This window comes from Convolutriloba macropyga, chromosome 12, assembly GCF_964194025.1.
Source record: "Convolutriloba macropyga chromosome 12, txConMacr16.3, whole genome shotgun sequence".
Taxonomy (NCBI): domain Eukaryota; kingdom Metazoa; phylum Xenacoelomorpha; order Acoela; family Convolutidae; genus Convolutriloba; species Convolutriloba macropyga.
Genome location: NC_134479.1, coordinates 48,402,086 through 48,423,150, shown reverse-complemented (window position 1 = coordinate 48,423,150; position 21,065 = coordinate 48,402,086). Strand labels below are relative to the sequence as shown.

General features: G+C 35.2%; 2 protein-coding genes and 1 non-coding gene across 7 annotated transcripts in view; 1 reads left to right on the top strand and 2 right to left on the bottom strand.

The window, feature by feature from the left end:
- Window positions 1-257: 257 nt before the first annotated feature.
- LOC142350566 (calcium-dependent secretion activator 2-like) overlaps window positions 258-21,065 on the bottom strand; it is a 240,494-nt gene continuing 219,686 nt past the window's right edge. For all 4 annotated transcript variants that reach the window (XM_075402416.1, XM_075402417.1, XM_075402419.1 and 1 more), the window contains 3 exons: window positions 12,477-12,602; window positions 8,786-8,890; window positions 258-665 (listed from right to left, as the gene is read on the bottom strand). In XM_075402416.1, the coding sequence (XP_075258531.1) occupies window positions 468-665; window positions 8,786-8,890; window positions 12,477-12,602 (429 nt within the window). In that variant the 3' untranslated portion in view covers window positions 258-467. The remainder of the gene's footprint in view (window positions 666-8,785; window positions 8,891-12,476; window positions 12,603-21,065) is intronic.
- On the bottom strand, window positions 1,121-1,221 carry Trnal-caa (transfer RNA leucine (anticodon CAA)). Its single transcript is given in 2 exon segments — window positions 1,121-1,166; window positions 1,184-1,221. It is a non-coding gene; the product is annotated as a tRNA-Leu (tRNA).
- Window positions 16,394-19,343, top strand: LOC142350567 (uncharacterized). 2 transcript variants are annotated; one of them, XM_075402422.1, is made up of 2 exons: window positions 16,394-16,558; window positions 17,066-19,343. In XM_075402422.1, exon 2 carries the CDS (start codon window positions 17,087-17,089, stop codon window positions 18,707-18,709), a length of 1,623 nt encoding a protein of 540 aa, XP_075258537.1. In that variant the 5' UTR covers window positions 16,394-16,558; window positions 17,066-17,086; the 3' UTR covers window positions 18,710-19,343. The 2 variants fall into 2 exon arrangements, with proteins under 2 accessions (XP_075258537.1, XP_075258536.1); XM_075402421.1 differs by having other exon boundaries at window positions 16,394-16,599.

Here is a 21,065-nt window from a genome sequence, read left to right as displayed (position 1 = left end):
AGTCACCAATACTGACACTGTATTTTCCCGTTGCCTCGGTGATTGTTTTTATGCGTATGCTCCTGAAATGAAGTCAGGTTTAAAGAATGCCATTTTGTGAGGAGTGACAGAGCTTGATGCGAACGATTGAAATCATAATGCAAACAAAATGATTGATTAGGAACGTAATTCTTATTCTAGCCACAAACCCTACCCCCTTAAAGAACCGATAACATTTTGCCCTCATCAAAAGGTGGATACTTGAGCCTCGAGCGAGAGTGACCGGGAAAGGGGGGATTTTTAAAACTTTCAGGACAACTCAATCAATTTTTGTCTACGTTAGTACATCACAAAAATGCGATTTTGACACTTTAAAGCAAAAGCTAAGCTAAACACCCCGAATGTAAAAATGAAACAAAAGCACTTGCCTAAGACAAAAACATGGTTTAAAAAAGAGAAGAGAAAGGATAAAAAAGTGATGAAATTGTTTAGTAATCGTCATCTTCTTCGTCGTATTCTTCGTTTCCTCCGTCTGAATCATTCATTCTCTCTGTTATGAAGGAGGCATTTTCAGACATCAAAGCTGTTGTTTCTTCACACGTTAGTCGCTTCTTGGCCGCTTCATAGTCTGCTGTTTCAAGGTCATTCGGCATCACGCCCTCCAGAAGGAACGATTTGTACGTTTTCTGAAATCAAATCTCATAACGATGAAATTGAAACCCGAATTGAATTTCGGGTCTTTCTCATTATAGCCCGAACAGAATTCTGCCATCATGCCTTTCAAAACTAAAGACTAATATATTTTTTTGATTTTGAAACTTTGAATTATCAACCACTTTTTCAGGAGACTTTGTCCAAGTTATTTTACTCCTAAAATCCGCTACTTTTACACTTGTTCTGGTTAATTTTGGATCTTTTCCACGTTTTGTCCCATTTTTTGTCTTTTCGTAGCGCGTTTCTATATGATTATTAAGCACATGAGCCTGAGGGTGTGTAAAAGTCATGTGCCCACTAAGCACGTGGGGGGGGGGGGGTATAGGGCAAAATATCTTTGTGAAAAGAAATGTCTGCTATTTTGCGTAAAGCATTTAAAAAATTTAATGTATTTAATAATTTATTGCTCTATGGTGGAAAAATATATTGACAGGAGTGGGATTCGAACCCACGCACACATTCGTGTACCAGAACGCTCATGTGAGCAACTCTTGAGTCTGGCGCCTTAGACCGCTCGGCCATCCTGCCTTGCTGTGATTGCGCCGATTATAAATGACACCCGTAAGAAAGCCACAGTACTGTGCTGCCGACTACTGGTCTAACCAATATTACTAATACTGCAGTTCTACAACTCCTGATTCGCTATCTTTCACATGACCAAATTTCATTAATTCCAACTTCAATCATTATAGGCATTAACAAACAATCGATTTCAAAGATCTGATTTGATAACATTAGAGCATGCCAATTTGCTTTTCCCTCGTGCTGTATACACGCCACAAATGGATGATCAAAAACTATAGGAAGCAGGGCGGTTTCAGACATCTCAAAGCCAAGGATCTTTTCTGTTTTGATTCGATTTAAATCAAATACTTCGATTGATTAATTACATAGCCGGTAGATTGCCGGAATAGCTGCGAAATAGACTTCCGTGCTGTATAATATAGATAGAAACAGATACAGATATAAGTTGACAAAGTTACCCACGCCGCTCAAAAAGCTATGTAAAAATATTGAGCGATAAATTTAAAAAGCCTCGCCCAAATTCATTCAACAGAAGGCTTTTTATTAGGGACCTTTGTTACACATATGAGTTCCCTTGACCTTAAGCTTATTCAAAGTAGACTTATTCCTTAAGCTCATTCAATTTGCTTAAAAGTGCAAAAGTCAGTTTATTGAGTGAGGTAAGTCACGTATGATCAAAATCTAATCACGCAAGTGATCTTAAAACCTTTGGTAGAGAGAGTGAGAAATGAAGTGAGGCGCGCAAACACCGTTAGTGAGAGGAAGAAGTCATTCAGAAAATTTGGCCTTTTCATTTGCTGTATGAACAAATGTAAAACGAAAAAAAAGAGCGTCAGACGGCGAAACAAAGAACATAACGGGAAAAATTCCGTAAGCGCCTCAAGCGTCGGAACTTTAAAGGGAAAAATTAATTAAAACTGAAACCGCAACCTTTTCTCTTAAAACAATAACTCTTTATCTCACCAGATATTATTCAAAATTTACACCACTGTCACCACGATGAAAATTTGAGCATTGATATCCTTGGAGCTAGTTTAAAGTAAAAACAATTACGCAATCTTTCAGTACCAATACAAAAAAAATCAAACAGATTTGAAAACTTAAAACATGATTTTGACAGAAGAATCAATAAAATCTTCATACCGCGAAATATTTAAAACATTCAGTTAGGTTGAAAAATGGTCAAAACTGTTAGGCTGATGATGGTTAGGTCAAACTCAAGGTTCAGAAAAACTGACACGGCTACGAATGATCATGGAAAAACTCAAGATATCAACCTTAAAATCATAGACGTCCAAATTCAACTGTGCGACCTAAAAGACAAACTGGAAAGTATATAGCAGATAAAATTTTTTAAGATTTAAACTAAATTTTTCAAGAGAAAAAGAATACTAAAAGGAACAACTCAAGAAACACGAAAATTTACATGACAGGTCACTGCAAAAAGATACATTTCCCATTGAAGATATTATAGAAAAAAAATGACTGAAACTATTGCGCAAACTAAATTAATCAATGGAAAAACCAAAGAAACAGAATAATACTCAATGGCAAAAAACGTTTAAAACCAAAACAAAACTGCCCCACCAAGAACAATTGCAGAAAAAGAATAAAAAGTCAAAACTTTTAAACGTAATGCTAGCAAATTCTCAGAGCGGCAATAAATAATTGCAAACGAAAAAATGAAAACCTAAGAAATAGGCTTATATTAATAATTTTAAAAAACTGATAAAAGCAGAGCGGAGAAAACTATAGGTCTTGCGAACGCCATAATAATAAAAGCTAGAATATGGACAGAAATGAAAAAAAAACTAGCTCTTGATTTTTGAAAGCTAAACATCAAACTGGAAAAAAAATGAAGTAGAAAAAATAAATACATTTCATTATTTAGCATTCAAGACCAAGACAAACAAAATAGCTATCCTTCTTTATAGATGCAAAAGTAGAAAGAGAGTTCAAAAATTCGAAATAAAAAAACATTTAGCAAAAAAGGTCAAACTTTTTTTTACAATTGCACTTATGAAAAAATTTTTACTGAATTTCAAAAAATTAACGCCCAAAAATAACTCAACTACTAGTACAACTATATTAGGACGGTGAAGACAAAGACAAAGATAAAAACTAAATACAAAACAAGGTAAATAATTGAACAACCGCAAAAATCGGATAAGCAAGTGTACAATTTTATAAAAACGAAAATACCTCACTTTGTAAACAGGCACTCAATACTTGACATATCAAAGTTGCCAAATGAACAGATGTTTGCCAAAAGTTGGCTTTCAGATACAAAAGTCAAGAAATTTATTTTAAAAAAGCTAAAAAAAAATAAAATATAAAAATAAAGAATGTGCCCATTTTGAACTTGGAACCCATAATTAGAATCTCTAATATACTGTGGTATCATTTTCAGAGGTTTATATATTAATACAGCTACTAACATAAATTGATACAACTTCTAGATATTAATACTACTTACAGCTTCGCAGCTATAAAACGTTATCTCTAGAAAAATTTCATTTCTAACTCCTTCATTTCCAGACAGCCTAGTAAAAGCTCGCTAACATTTTGATTTTTTCCATAACCTCAAATTTATTTGGGGCTGAGGAAAATTATGTTACCCGGGTTTTTAGTCAACTTTAACCAATAGATCTTTTACAAAGTTACAGAAATGGTACCATCAAAAAAGCTCTTCAAAAATTGAACCAATCTGATAAAATTGTTAAAAAATTTTCATTTCAAGAGGAAATGCTGAGGATTGCAGCTTTCAAGTATTCTAAAATATCTGATCTTTTCAAGCTTTGCATACGCTCATTTGGCTTGGCTAAATATGATTAAGAAAGATCATGAAAAAGGAAAAAGAAGGCTCGATTGTTCTGTGCGTTCAACAGAATTTTCCCATATTCACATTGGAAAACCTGCAATGCTGAATGTGTCGAAGCATTTGCCTTAGCAATAATTCTTCTGATTTTGCAAGTTTCTTTGACACTAGCAACCACCTGCGGCGGAATATTTTATTCCCCTTAAGTTTAAACCGCTAATAAATCTTTGAGAAAATGTTTGACGTCGACTTGATTGACTTCCAGTTCAAATTAACTGTAATTTGTGTAAAAGATACCGTTCTATTTTCCAAGGAAATTATTTTGGCCACAAAAACCTTAGCACAAGTGTAGAAACGTCAATACTTTTAATGCAATTATAATGTTTTCAAGCGTTATCTCGTAACCTAAAAGAAACAAAAAAAACAGAAAGAAGATAGCAGACGCATGTTGTTTTCACCTGCCAAGTATTCAGAGACTTTTTCACAGAAAAACTTATTTGTAACCATCACATTTTTTTTTAATCTGCAAACATGTAAATTAAACTAACCACTTGGTTAATGTTACATGTTAGAAATTTATTAATCAAACATTATTTTTTTCTAATTTATAACAAACTAAGGTTCGGTTTTCGTAAAATAATTTAATAAAAAATATGTTTAAATCCTGCAACCCTTCTGTCTATTGGAACTCTTTCGTGTCGTTTAAGCATTTCCGCTGTAACTTTTTGTTTAAATTTGGTCTTCGACGTTTCTTTTCTAATTGTAATTGGAAGTGTGTTCCATTTTCGAATAAAGTTACGAACAATTGAACCATTACTCCATTTTGACTTACATTTTTGTTCTAAGAAAAGGTTATGGGTTCGTTTGTTTACAATAATAGGCACGTTTTCTAAAAATCTGAAATGTTTATTAGAGCGATTTCTTGTTTGTTGGAGAATATTGAAAAACCTATTTAAAGACACCCGTGTTATTTGGAGCACTGCTGGAAGAATTTTAGTCTCCAGAAGTAGATCTCTGGCAGTATCGTATTTGGTTTTCATAAAGCAAACTTTTATTCCCCAGTTTATCTGTTTGTTAATTCTGTCAATAGAGTAAGATGGTAAATTTTGAAAAAAAATTGCGCTAAAATCTAAATGAGAAAAAACTAGTGATATAAAAAGATTTATTCTTGTTTTTAGCGGTACCTGATAACGAACCAAATATAATGATCTGATTGCTGAAGCCATTTTACTGATAACCTTATTTTGTTGATTTTGGTATGTCCGTTCCCTATCAATTATTACACCTAAATATCTACATTTTTCAGATGCTTCCAATGTCCCTTGAAATCGACAGTTTCAATGATCGGCAATTTTTCATTCCTGAACACCATTAACTCCGTTTTTTTTCTCATTCAAAGTTAACCTGTTTTGTTTCATATATTGATCTGTCTTGTTTAATGTATCTTCAGCAATTAGCTGCAAATTTGCTTCATTCTTTGCATGACATAGAATTGCTGTATCATCGGCAAACTGTAATACATCACAATTCGTTGATACAGCTTCACTGAAATCGTTCCAGGATTGCAGCAATACTGTACAATGAAGCAAATTGCTGTCGTACGATTACGCCTAGTTATTTCGATTCGGGGTAAAAAAATTTTGGGAGCTTAATTGCTGCGCAAAGTCTGTTCTAACGGATCTCAAATAGAGTGGATTAATGAAATTAGTATACAGGAGTCAAGAATATTTTACTCAAACTGTTGAAAAAGCGGCAACAGCAGGAAAGACAAAACAGATTCTCCAGACAAAAAAGCGCACTAAACCATGAAAAAGATTTCAAAGAAATGACAGTAATACAGAAAAGACTACCTTGTTGACTCTATTACAAGTTATTTTTGGTTTTGAACAAAGCAAATGGGCCTATACAATTAATATAAACAACATGATAGATCTAATTCAGATTGTCCATTTTTATGAAACGTATTTAGTGATACGGGTTTCTTTAAAAAAAAGTTTTAGGAAGCTAACCGGATTAGTAATAGCTACAATATTTGAAGACAATAAGACAACAATTACTGACAAAAATAAAATTAATACCCCTCGTTGCAAAACACGTATATTCGTCGGCGTTTATCGCATTTCTCATGTGCAATTTTAGTTAATAGAGTGGAAAAAATGCTTATATTGCACGATAGCTGAGCAAAAAAAAACAACTAACGGCGGGCGAATTGCTCTCGAACGACTGGCGGGGAAACAACTGAGAAGGCGGTATAGGCTGGAGCAAGTTTATGGTTCCAGAACTTCGGACTCGGGAGAGGTTCGAGCCGCGTCCCTCTCGCATCAAAGTCGAGGGATTTACTCTTTAAGCTACACAAGCTATGAACCTTCAATGCACAAAATTGGTTTTATTTTAGCAAGAATATTAATTTTTGAAAATGCGCCATTCAAATCACCAAAAAAAAATCAAAAACTTAAGCGCGAAAAAATCTCTCAAAAAATGACTAGAGCATTCAATCAGAAAATATCTCATATAACCCAAACCAAAAACGCGCATGTAAAACTCTTTGTCCTGTCGTGTATTGTGCAAATTTCTCATTTTGCCAGGAAATTCTCTGTTGATGCCTGAATTTTATGCTTCAGTTTTAAAAGAGTAGTTTAATACCGTTCGATATTTGAACAAGCCTGACAACTAATCCAATTTCTCCGTCTGTTAATTCCACCGAAAAACCAGCGCTTTTCAAAACTTTAGTAAGAATTTTTAAAGAACAACTACTCATACAGATTAGGAATACTGGTTTTCTTTAACTTTGGATTAAATTAGTTCAACTTAATAGAAACATGAGTTAGGTTTTAGTGTAAATTGAAGAGCTTTAAACATTTCTAGTCATGCAACAAAATAATTTTTAAAAAAGGCCGTTATCACAATCAAAGAGCCTTAACGCTCACAAACATGAACAGTCGAAAGACAGCTGCAAAAAGACTACTGATAATGCACTGCAGACTAAAAACCTAATGGTAATCCACTGCCATTATGTAGAAACAAGTATGAAAAGAAATATTTTTTACGGAATGTCAACAGAGCAGCATTAGGATTTTATCGTGCAGAGCATTATTAGCAGTCTGTTCTCAGCTGTCTCTCTGGTCATTTTTGTGAGCGTTAATGCTCTTTTTTGGCGACAATGGCCACTTTTTTAAATCGTATTTCACTGCCCGCCTAAGTTGAAACCGATATATGTTTTCCTGAACCATTTATTATTTCTCGCTTTCATTAAATGAAAAATGCAACGTGAAAAAGAACTCGAGTAACCGCAAAAATCGATTCCATAAAAAAATCATCTTTAAACCGTTAAAACAACCAATTTTTTATCACGTTCAATTTTTTACAATTTAAAGAATTTGATTTGTATTGGGGCGCTTTTTTCTGATTTCTATAACTCGAAGAGGAGTATTGGTGAAGCGTCTTTTTATGGATATTTTTTGGAGTGTATTAAATACAGGATGTAAAAGTCAATGCCGCACGTAGGCCAAACGGTTGAACGATTTGAAGTGCAGAGAAAAATGAGTGGTTTTCAGATCAAACCGCATTATTGAGAGAGAGCGAGAAAAGTAAGTGTAACACAGTTTTCGCTAAGCCAGGAAATTTTTTTATAACGTACAGCATTTTCGAAGCAGTTCTTAATATTACTAAGCGTTTACGGGTAAAGTTGGTTTTCTACACCATACTAACAAATAAATGTAAATTTGGGAGCCCTTTTGTCCATGTCAGTCATTTATTAAACCCCTTGGTTCAATCATTAGCTACTTTTATAATTTAGCCGCTTTAGACGATTTTTCTGCAGTTTATAAAGTTTTTTTACTGTCTAGTTTTTTATGGTTGAAATTAGTCTTCACGTGTTCAGTTTTGGTGACATTTTGATTTGATTGATATTACTTTGTTTAAGTCGTAATAAATTGGCTAGATTTGAAGTGGAGCGAAAAAGCGAGTTGTTTTGCGGCATGAACATTTCACTCCAATTTAAGGGAGTGCGAAAACGATCTTTGAACAAACAATTACTTTCTCTAGCGGTTTTTTTATTCAAATGCGGCAATTTGACTTTGACTTTATTTTTTAAAATCGTATTTTCTTCTAAATGGTTTTTCCAATCCATTCATAGTCCATTCTAGGTCTTGTTATTATTTAGTCAATGAAAATTCTCTGAATTGTATGTCAGGACTTTCCCATGACTGGATTTGGAAAACAATTTAGAAACGCATGTGAACAAAACATCACTATCGAGAAAGCAAAATTTTGTTCAAACTACGTTTTCTCACACAATTTTAAAATCTGAATTATAGAATTTCACATAGCAAAAACACTCGTTTTGTAGCTCCCCTTCCTGTTTCGGCGTGACCAATCACCTCAACTTGACTTCAAAAATCACGAAAAAGTACTAAAACACCTTGAAAAAAGACAGAGTCCCAATACAATTCAAAATCTTTGAGTAGTAAAAAAGAAAGGAGAGCGTTGAGAGGCTGACGGCGGCAAAACGTTATAAAAACACAATTAACTAAAAAAATTCTTCGCGGCGAAATGAAAGCCGCCAACACTTCATTAGCGCAGACTGAATTTTTCAATGCAGACACTGTCATCAGCATAGCTTCGATCAGTTTCGGGTATACGCAACTGACTTTTTGAACAAATGCATCTACTAATGAGAATATTTTGTACTTTTGGATTTATTCTGTTTCGGCAGAATAAATCGATAATTTTAACTCATGACAAACTGACCTTGAGTATGGTTGAGAGAGTGATGAGTTGGAATATGTGCAGTTGTTGAGATGCCCTCTCACACAGCCACGTGCTCATCATTTTCACCAGCTTCTTGTACCACAGCTAAATAGCACGACATAAATATATCACAAAGACAAATAAACATGAACGACTCAAAATGGTCGACATGTAGCCGGATAAGGACCGGGAAATAAACTATTCTCATCGTTCTCACCGAAAATTAATTGAGACGTAGTTGAAAACCAAAAATATGAACTGAGTAACGTTAATTCTGCCTTGTCAAGTGCATAGGATTCCAGAAGGCCAATCGAACAGCTTAATTGTAGAGCAATGCACAAGAATGTAAGCAATACATAGCCGGCAAATTGCCGGAAAATAGGCGCCGTTGACCCGCTTGACGCATATTGGGATTGAAACAGAAAAAGAAAAAATAAGAGATAGAAGTTGACAGAATTTTTCGATGTGTCAAAGTGATCTTATTTGGTGTGTAAATTCTGCATATTCGGTTAAATTCTAAATTACTCTTAATTCACTTCTAAAAAATTCAGGGGTGGTGGTGGGCCAACTTCTAAGAAACGCCCTTCACACCATAAGTATAAGTCTCCAAAACAGTTTGTGAATCGAATAATTGGAGACTAGTGAGCAGAAACGCTCAAAGAGAACCTAATGCCCGCTGAACACCATCTGTTTTTCCCGTTTTTGAGGACGAAAAGTAAAATGGATCAGACGAAAAATCAATCAAGCAAAAAATTGCATTAAAAAGACCAGCAGGACTAATATAATTGCTACAAACTCCGTTTGAGAGTAATTAAAAACAATCTATCGCACGATTGTACAAACCGACTCATAGAAAGGAGAGTAACAAATGACGCAATGCGATCAATTACACATGCTGAGTGGTCGATGGAAAAAATTGTTTTTTTTTAATTCTTGGAACGTGCTCAAATGGTGCCAACCAACAACGATGACAACGACAAATTAACAAAAAAAACGGATATCAGACCAAAACAAGCTTCACTTTCTCTTCAAGGCTATTCAAAACAAAAAACTTTTGGAAATTAAAAATTTAGCTAGATTTTTTCCAATAATCTAGGAAAAGATGAATGACTACCAAGAAGGTCTCTTTATTTAAAAAAACAAGTCGAAACTAAAAATCCTCGAACTCTTTCGACGTCATTAGAGGTTATTATACACCTCTGTAACCACTAACAAAACTTAAAGTTAATCAAGAGTGTAAACTTTTACAAAAATTGCTTCAAAAATCGTTCGAGATCAATTCAAAGGTTTATACTCAAACGTGATTTCAAAAACTAAGGCCTCTGAAGTGATAGAAATAAAAAAAATCAAGTCCGCGTGACCTCGACTAATTTTTAACCAAATTTTACATCGTCAATTCAAATTTAATAAGCCATGTTCTTAGTGATCTGAGCCAAAAATAAACCTACCCGGCAGATTGCCGGAAAATAGCCGCCGTTGATTCCAATAAGCATGATTGGGATTGAGCGAATAGAAGATATTGAAAAAAAAGATTTGTACAAAAAAATTTTTTAAGTCTGATTTATTTTGATGGCATTTCGTAGTTGAACATACTTCTGTTTCTTAGAGAGAGATGCTACAGGGGCTACTATCAATGCCAATAGGCATAAGCGATGGTAACTAAGACTTATAGGAAGAACGTTCAAATAGCGGGCATCGAAAATTGGGCTTTATGGGTTTATCCCGTTTCTATTTCTGACTTCAATTTTTTATACTGACTCTGTTCATTTTGAATTGCTTTGCTGAGCAACTGATGTTCAAATTCACTTTTAGCAGAATCAGAGCAGAGAGAAACTAGCCTAGAAAAGTCAAAAAGATTTCACGCAAAATGTCGAAAAAGCGGCAAAATGGTAAAGCGAAAAAAGTTCGACGAAGTAAAAAAAATAGGAGCGCTATAATAGCCGGCTGAGAAGATGAGGGCGGCTATTAATAACATAACCGACTAACGTCGGGCAAATTGCTTTCAAACGACAGGTTGGATTCATCAGTAGCTAGCCACGCTTTCGTGAGGCTAGGTTTAGCTCAAGGGGCAGGAGGTGAGCGCAGCGTAGGAGGGGGTGCACCGGGGGCTGATGGGGTGGGGTCAACAGTGGGGGAGGGGAACGGTGGGAAGGGGCTTTGGCTTTACAACCCCTTACTTCCTGAACCATGTGCAGGGGTGGGGATTGGGGTGGGGAAGTATGGACAGAGGGGGAACTGATGTAGCTGGAGGGTTTGTTTTTTTGGAGGGGCGGGGGTCAATCTGTCAGAATCGCCCTTCGCGCGATAAGTATGAGTCTCCAAAACAGTTTCAGCGAATCGCATACTAGTGAGCTGATAGGCTCTAAGAGAAACTAATGCCCACTGAACGCTACCTTTTTGTCTCGTTTTTGAGGACGAAAAGTCAAATGGGTCAGACGAAACATCGGTCAAGCCAAAAATTCCATAAAAAAGACCAACAGAACAAATATAATTGCAAAACTTGGGAAAATGGGAAACTATCTAGGAAAATAGGAATGCCAAAATTTTTCAAGTGATCGAATGGTAGAAGTCACAATTAGTATGTTAGTAGCACAAAATTAAGCACGAGTATTCTTCAACATCAAATAGATGAAAAATTAAATCAATAATAACGCAAAAACTGACAACAAATGGTGACATTGTCAAATTACCAATACTACAATACAGTATAACATTAAACACTACCCAGAAGGGCTCTTTATAAAAAATAAACAACTCAAAACTAAACATCCTTGAACCCTTTCTAAAACAAGATATAACTAGTTTTCAAAATGATTTGAGTTTGTTAGACTAGATATATCAGAGACCCATTTGATCACAAAGGAACAAAAGAAAAGTTTAAGTTTATCAGTAACCGAAGCAGTTTTAAGTTTTCAAAATTTGAGTCGTATTGTAGATAGAAACAAATTTTATCGTGTAGAAAAATTGAAAGGATTCACTAAAAAAAAGTCGGGTTTAAAACAGTCAAAAAAGAATAGCAAAAAATTAGAAAAATTAAAAAGTACAAGTCCAGGTTTTTAATCGAGCGAGCAATAACATGAAATCTAAATTCTCGTATGAATCTGATAGCTTTTTTCGTTGGTGTTCACCTCAATATGGACCATTCGTTAACGGAAAGTTTTGAAAAGTATAAAAATCGAAATGTGACAATAAAAAGAGTAAATTGAGATAAAACTATCCATCGTTTTTCGTTTCAAAAAATTTTACAGAATTTTAGGGTTCAGAAAATGGCTGCCAATTTTAAAATAATTGAAACTTTAACATTGATTGAACCTGTCATAATTGTGCCCATGGAATAAGCAAAAAACAGCCGTTTTGTGACTTCAAACTAATGATTTGTGCCTAAAGTGCTGTTTTGTTTCACTGCAAAACAAAAGCGAACAACAATAACAAAGGACCGGGTTCAAATAATTATAGTATTGTCTCTGAAGTGATCGAAAAAGTAAAGTAATCTGGAATGGATACAGTGGTCAAAAAGTTTCCAGATAAGCCAAAAATGGGACAAAAAGGCCCAAAAAATTTTGACTAAAAATTATTGAATTTCAAATGGATTTGAATTCTAGACGCGAGAATCTTCCCACGATAATCTATCCTGGAATAAAAGATCAACGAATCTTTATACAAAAATTCGCATCTTTAAATGAAAACTTACAATGAAGACTTCTAAAACATATTCTTCATCTATGAGCAATTCGTGTAGCTTCTGTTGGTTCTTCCTCACAAATGTCATGTAGGGCTGTGCCAAGTCCTGTCCCGCCGTTGGCTGCTGTCTCTGAGACTGAAAAAAAAACAAATATGAAATAAAGACTATATCAGATACAACATGTGACATAATTTACCATATATGGCAGGCAAAATTGGCAGTAAAAGGATACGCAAAAATGGTTGAAAATAACTGGAAGTCAGATCAGCGTTCCAAGTTAGATTCGGTGAATTGCCGGATATCAGATTTCTTAACAGCTAAAACGTACAAATTTGGAAACATGAAACCCTTAAAAATTTCCCCTCCACAAAAACTCTCTCTTGTCGAAAACTTTTGTTGCAATATCTGATGCCATAATTACAAAAAAATTCACCATAGATGATGCGCAAAGTTTTCTCATGATGAAAATAACTTCTAGCAGAAATTTTAAGATCTGAAATTTAAGTGTCGGAATGGCATTTAAGTTGGGCAGATGCTAAGAAGACCAAAAATTTAACCACAAACAAAAGATCAAAAATTCACCGTGACATGTTTATTCAAACTGATATTTTCAGTAAAATACCTGAGCCACTAAGGCTCCCTCCAAAAAGACATAAAATAGCATGGATGCCATAACTTCATATATTTGGCATTATACTTTGTCAACTTCAGATGATTGCCCAAAAACGGCCGAACATGAAGTCTAGAGTTTTTGAACCTCAATGAGCTTAACTTTAGCTTAACGTGGTCAAAGTTATTTTAAATGATCAACTACTAGATTACACCGTTTTAAATTTTGGCACAATGAGCATGCAGTGCAAAAAACTATTACAGTCTTGATAAAGAAAAAAATATAACTTGTAATTTAAATGATGATCTAGCTTTCAACGAATAACTTTTGATAAGAATAAGCTTAACGTCTTGCGATATTTTCCATAAATAAAACTAAAAAAGTAAACAAAGAAAAATGGTCGTTTTTATTGCCATAAAACTTTAATAAAAACGTCCGAAAAACAGTTGGCTATTTTTGAGTAACAGGTTAAATTCACATACTGTTTTTTTCGGAGGTTTTTGCGACCAAGTTTGCAACTAAATAGCGTATCAGAGTTTTCACTGTATAACGAAAATGTAAAATTCGTATATTTTTAGAAGTCGCAAAAACAAATTGCGATTGCATGTGATTTGTGCGTGATTCTTTCTATTCTACGCGATTCACTTTTTCAACAGTGAGAATAAAAACAACAGAGTATAACTGTCGTCTTCTGAATTTCTGCTAGGCTCAACAGTGAGGGGACTCTGTCGCCCAGAAGATCGATCAAATAAAATAAACCAAAGGTTTTGAATTGGTGAAGCAAGCGTTACTTTGTTACTCTGCGACTTCCCCTCTTCCACTCTTATAAGCTGTTGCAAATTAGATTGCCTTGAAATAAGTTAATTCACAATGGGGCTCGTAATATCAATTCTAGTTATATGGATAACGTGTGTAAAGAAATTACTTGCACATCAATGGACAAGATAAATTCAAGACAATTTATAATAGTAATTACAATAATAATACCAATATACGTGGTTCACTTCCCAAATGAACTAAATCAAAACAGCTCACAGTAACCCAACTGGTGCAGCAACAACAAACTTCCAGAGTTCAATCTCACTCTCAATCTCTTCCCTGCTTTTCACACTATCTTTTACAGTTTAGTCCCACTAAACCAACTACTATCTCTCGCTTGTGCGAATCCAAACTTCTGAAGTTCTCCCAAAAACTCCAAAATCTAACTCTGCCCCTCTCTGCTTCTCTCTCTCTCTGCCTCTCTCTCTCTCTCTCTCTGCCTCTCTCTCTCTCTGTGTGTGCGTTACTTCAATTTATACCCAACCAATATGCTCTTATCTTAAGCAAAAAAAACCTTAACCTCTTAAGTAAACATTGCAACTAACACTTGAAATGGTCACATTCTGTAGGAGGGTTTTGTTTGCTATGCAAACAACCAATATCAATCTACGCTCTGCCATTCAACTGCTACCAACCATTGTTGAACATTCCTTATCTTAAGTACACGACCTTTGGACTCTTATGTAAACAAATCCTTTACGCTTTATCTCATATATGCACTTGACATGTCAATCAGTGTTTGCTTAGTAAACATTGAACGTTGCTCTGAAAAGTTCATATTCCTCTATTTCCGCTATAAAATTAATATTAATTAGCTGCAATCAATCCCTGTCAAAATCACGCGTTGAATAGATAACTAAACTCAACCCCAAAAACCAAGAGAAATTGTTATTTCCAATCTTGAAATCATTTCATGCAATTCCCTGTAATTATACATGCCTAAAATTCTAATATTCCTAAAAGCCCATAATTTGACCTCTAGGGGTCAATCAGGGGTCATTCGTCCAAAATGAAGGCTCAAATTAATAAAAATAACTTTGTCACGGTAAGTTCTTTCATAGTTGCACCTTTCCACAAAAATTCATGGCCTAACTCTCACTAGAACACGAGCAATGACTGCGCACACTTCTCATCGACCTCCCGGATGACTCAAACTTAATAACTTGCGAAGTAGTGGTCAAAACGTCTTCGGGTAAAGTTTTATAGTAACTATAGGGTGCCACCAACTTGCCTGCCAAGTTTCCTGAACAACGGATCAGCCGTTGCGAGTCGTTTGCAATTTGAATATTTTAAACTAGTCGTGGGTGCCGAAACCCGAAAAATCCGAGTTCGTCAAAAATTGACCGGGGTGGTTATTTTTTGTCACTGACTGTCCCAGGTTATCATATTAAAACTATTTCAAAGTCATTCGGCCGCTCAAAAAGGCCAATTTCCGGTTTTCGGCACTCGGGTTGTCCTGAAGCACCGACTTCCGGTCGCACCCGGGAGTTAAAAATAGCACCACTAGAAAGCACTTGAAAAGTTACACTAACCCTCCAAAAATCATAAGGCTACTACCAATACTCCACGAGCAATTCAAATTTTACGTTCCGCAGCAGCGGCGTGCGCTAGTTCCGTGCAGGTTGGTGTGGGGTCAAATCTGACCTTAAAATCGGATTCATCGTACCCAAATTAGTCTAACCCCCAATCTTCAGGTCAATCCGACGTCAACTTTTCGAAAAAATACTATTTCAATTTAGGTGCTAACTACCTTCCTGTGATAATTACCAATATACTCAAAAATCGCCATTTTAAATCCTAAACCCTTCCCAAGATCATGCAAAAACATTAATTCATACGTGCAGGACATTACAACTGATTAATACCATTTTTTCTGACTCAAACATTCATATTTCACAGTAAAATACCTAAAAACCTTCAAATCACACTACTTCCGGTGTTAATAGCTGCAGGGTGGGTAGTCGGATTCGCCTGAAAATTATTCTCGCAATAGAGGACCATTAGGGGTCCCTCCTCATCATTGACCAGTTATCAACCAATAACTCCTTCCCATCCCGGGGGGGTCGGACAACTTTTTATCGGTAAGGTAATTGGAAAACTGATAAATTGCCTTTTTATTTACTTTAAGCCAACAAAACTCTAATAAATTAACTCAGATCAAAAAGGTGTAACCAGCCGCACATCCCTATATAAAATGAACAATTATTAGGGGAACATCCTTACAAATTTTCAGAGGCCAACAGCGAATATAACTTACAGAGTTGAGGTGTACCAAGTTTTGGGTTGCCAATTATTTTGCAAATTCGAAATCACACTTTAATTTGGTTCAAATTGAAATTTCATTTCTGTTCAAACTATCTAGTTCACTTCAAATGTTTGCTCTCTAGTTTTCATCCAAACTTAAATCACTCATTTCGACTTTGGCCTGATGCAAATACAGCTTTGCTAATTAATCAATTTTGTTCATCAATTTTGTTTGTTTAAGATATATCACTCAGCTACCCTCTCTGGCGCCTTCGCAACACTAACCCTTTACGAAAGAATGCTTATTTCAAACACCTTATTAACTTGTCAAACTTCACCTAAATTATTTGACTTAACTAGCGCTATCTGGTTATGAAATTTCTATTGAGTTTATTCTTATGATTTCTACAATAACGAAGTTTCATTTTGTTCATAATTTTCAACTCTAGCTAAAAAAAAGTAGTTCTACATCTGCAAAAACAATTGATACAACTAACGGAAAAGGGAAATAAATCTTTTCCGTTTGTGCCCGCGAACCCCTCCCAGCTTAGCCAAATTTTTATATAATGATTTACGATGTAATGGCACGTGCTCTATATTTGGGTATATTTGGGGTGTGCATAACGCATTGGGGTGGGAGAAGATTCTGCTTTTCCTGACGTTTCCTTTGAGGAAATTGAATAGCGGATCTTTGTTTGTGTTCTCAGTACGTTATGCACTTCAAATTACAGAGCACGTGCCATTACATAGTAAATCGGATCTTTTCCGTTTGTGCCCCCCCCCGCAAGTACGTTATGCTCCCCCTAGTTACAGAGCACGTAAAATCATTAAGTAAAATATGGCACGTGCTGTCGGGCTTGCAAATAATATGCAGCCACAACACGCCGGGGGGGCACAAACGGAAAAAATCCTCAATATTTATCAGAGGTAGCTGCCTTTATAAACCATGGCTTGCGAAACTGGTCGGACTGTTTGTACTGATTGCGAAGAAAGCTACCCTGAAGAATCTATATTCCAGTGTGAAACTTGCCAGCTACAACAGGAACCAAATCTTGACAATGTAACAAGTGGAACGCAATTTTATTGCGACTCATGCGTTGTTCGACACTGCAAGAAAGGACACAAAATAATGGACAGCGTTTCTCAGCCTGTTTTAGTCTGTGAGGAACATAAATTCTTGCTCAATACATATTGTCGTGATTGCGATATTCTCCTATGTTTGAAATGTTTGCAAACGCATAATGCTCACAAACTGTTACCAATAGAAACAAGAGCCAAAGAAGTTCGCATACAAGTGTTCGAACAATTGACTGACTTCGAGAATATGGAAAAACCAGCTAGAAAACAAAAGGATCAGGTTTTGGGAAAAACCAACGCAAACCGTGAAAAAATGCAAAAATTGATCAAAGCTTTTGAAGAGACGCAGAAAAGAATTTTGAGCGAGTTAGACGATGCTGACAAAAAATCAGAGACTGCTGTCGAATTAATTGTTCAGAAACAAAGTGAGCTTCGGGGTCTTCTAAGTTTGAGTTGTCAACAGTTAGTTTACAAGTGGAAAGATGTCGGCAAAAGGAATGACGAATTGGGAGCGAGAATGGGCGATGAAGGTTTGCTTTCAAATGATGGATTGCAGGATTTTGCAATTAATTTGAGCGATAAATGGTTCGGTTCCTTGGGATTACCTTTAAAATGTGTTGTAACTGACATCGATGATATAACGGAATTTCATACAGACACCTGGCGAGGAAAACTTTATGTAGTCGCTATGAAAGGAGATTCCATTGAGCTTAGCAAAAATTCAATAAATAGGGAAGAGAGTACTCTCAAATTTAAAATTATAGGTACAATCGACGCAAAAGACTTCTCCTGTTCTATAGAGTCAATTGAATTAGTGTATTATGAGATAGTAATTCTCTATATGTCTGATGGCTCCATTATGAAAGCAGATTTCGATGAAAAAAGCATTACGAAGTGCGAGACTCCAACTCAGAGAGTTCTGCTTAGACCTTACTTTAACAATGATGGACAAACAATAGAATGGATTTACTGGGAAGACAAATTTGTTCGAATCACGGAAAATGACAAGTTCAAACAGGAGTTCAGAACAAAGCCACGAGTGGCGTTCATTGAGGAACTTCATTGTTACTCGATGGAATATAACAATGTTTGGTGTATCTTATTGAATCCAGCAGCCATGATAATCACATTGCTGGATTTCAGGGGAAATATACTGGCCCGGATTCCCCAATCGACTCATGGATACAGCACTGTCGATTTTCTAAGTTGTGCGAGCGTGTTCAACGTTAACAGCCATATAATTTTGTGGTCAATTAAAGATAAATCGGTCACTATCATCCATCTAGAGAGGACTTCCTCAGATGAGATCAATATTTCAAAGACCAGTAGAGTAAATTGGGCAGATGATTTGAAGATTAAACAGTACAAAACAACAGATGAACGAACTTGGTACTTTTTGCCAGCTATTCGGTTGGATCCTTCGTCTGACAACAACGCCGACACTCAAACAAAAACAATCAAATGGGGATTCATGCATGATCACACTTACTAGCCCAATTAGACGCCAATTACTAGCCGACTGTGATTCGCTGTCTCCGCAATCAACTAAACTTGCATTTATTCATTTTCACTCAGCCACAAGCAATCCATTGGAACCAAAAACAAATAACAAATCCTTCGATACAAATTTATAATCTTCCTTTAACATCATTGTTGACAACTGCAAAACTTAATCACCCGTTTCTAAAAATTGTTTACTAATCCACAAGGAAGTTCACTTTTGTATTTAAAAGCAAAATGGCTGTTTTCATAAATTCTAAATGCTTCTTCCAAAAACGATCTGAAATTTATTCGTGAATGTATTGAAAAATGAACATAGCCTGCAGATTGCCGGAAAATAGCCACTGTTGACGCACTAGACACACATCGGGATTAAAACAGAAAAACAGCAGAGATTGAAATTGACAAAAAAATTTTCCTAAGTTTCAAAAATTGTGCAAATTCAATGTCAGTTTCAGTTAGATTCTAAACCTCTACTTACTTCAGCTTCGTAAACTGAAGGGCAGTAAGCTTAATGCAAATATCAGCTAGCAATCGCTCTAATGAACTTTGATAACCTAATGAACTATGGCTTAATGATCCGGCTTTATCGGTTTATCCCCGTTTCTTTTGATTTTGCTCTTTTGACATTGACCGTGTGTGAAAGAATTTAGAATCCATTCAGTTGAAACAGTGAGTGAGGTAAGTCAGAATTCAAACGTGAAAATCGCGACTTAAGTAAAACGAAAAACGTGATCAAAAGGTAAAGCGAATTCAAAAAAGGAGAGCGCCTAAATAAGAGCAGTTTGAGAGGCTGACGGCAGCTATTAAAAATACATTTGTACCAATTTACTAACCGTTGATGTTGACCTAGTTTTCCACAAAAAATATCCCCTGTTGATCTATATTGCTTTAAATTTAATATTTAACATTGCTTGAAATGCTTTACATGCCTTAAATGCTTGACATGCTTTAAATTTAAGATTGCTTTAAAGAAATTTCGTAGTCTTTTTGTACGCATTACTATTAAGTTTTATTAATCAAATGTTCAACTCTCTTCCTAATGAGGTATAAATGAATCTTTCTGCTGCTTTCAGTTGATAACTAATGCTTCCTATGACTTCATTTATAATTGTTAAAATATCAGTGAAGTTCTGAGCTTTCATCCTTTTTTTTCATATTTCAGTCAACTTGTAATATAGTCTCACTAAATGCATGCCTAATCCTCTTTCGAGTGTTCAGCTGTCTTATGTTTTAACGACCAGTTTTATGACATTGTTACTAAAAGTTCTCATCCAATCCTTTGTTCATATTTGACCATTTTCATATCTGATTTTTTTCATAGTTGACCATATGCCCCGTATTTATTCCTCTTTTTGCAGTCTTGTAATATTAACGCAATAATGACTGATCCTCTAAAAATTTGATGGCGTCCCAAGCGCAAAAATGCAATTTTCTCAGTGCATAGATTACGGTCTTTATGGCTTCGGCATATTTCTTTCAAACTTTCTTGGCCTTTTGGTTTTTGTTAGTAATTGTTGTACTTTTCGCAGTCGTGCAAATAATTCTGATAAACAAGGGGTCCCATCGACTTCCTGGGGAGATAAATTTTAACTTTTTAAGGCCTTCAGTTGATCGCTTATATTTTATATGACCTTGAAATTATTTGCTTTCAAAAAATATCAGAGTATTTTCGAACTTTGTCTCTTCTGTTCTCTTGCTCTTCGTTTAATTGTACATAAATACTATTGACTACAAATCCTAACAAAAACTAATTTTACCAGTTGAAACCAAAATATTTTAGTGTATTTCAATATTAAATCATTAATGGAAGGTCTTATAACTGTTTAATGAAGACCCAAGTGAACGTAAACAAATCTGATCCTCTCAGTTAATAGATTATGGTTTTAAATAACTTCATAGCAGTGTTTTCATAAACTCTTGCCATTTTTTTTGCTGACTACTGAGTTTTGTAGTCCTATAAATTAGTCTCACTAATGACAGGTCCATTGGATTCCTAGAAAAGATATTTATGTGAACCTATCAGTAAACTTTGCCTCAAAAGTTAATGGTTGTTAGGACTTTTGAAATCAGCTGGTTTCAAAAAGATCAATTAATTTTTGAACTTTTCCCCTTCTATTGATTGTTACACAGTCTCAATAGGTGTACACAGTCTAAATAAAGTTCACTTGGTCTATTTTGCTCTTTGTCATATTTTGTAGTCTGATTAATGGCACGTCTCATCGGCCGTTTAATTTCGCATTGTTTAATTCCTTTACTGTTTTTCGTATTGTAAAAATTTTATTTACTCAGAAAACATTTATTTTTGAACACTATGTGACTTCATGAAAGTTTTTTTATCTCTGATT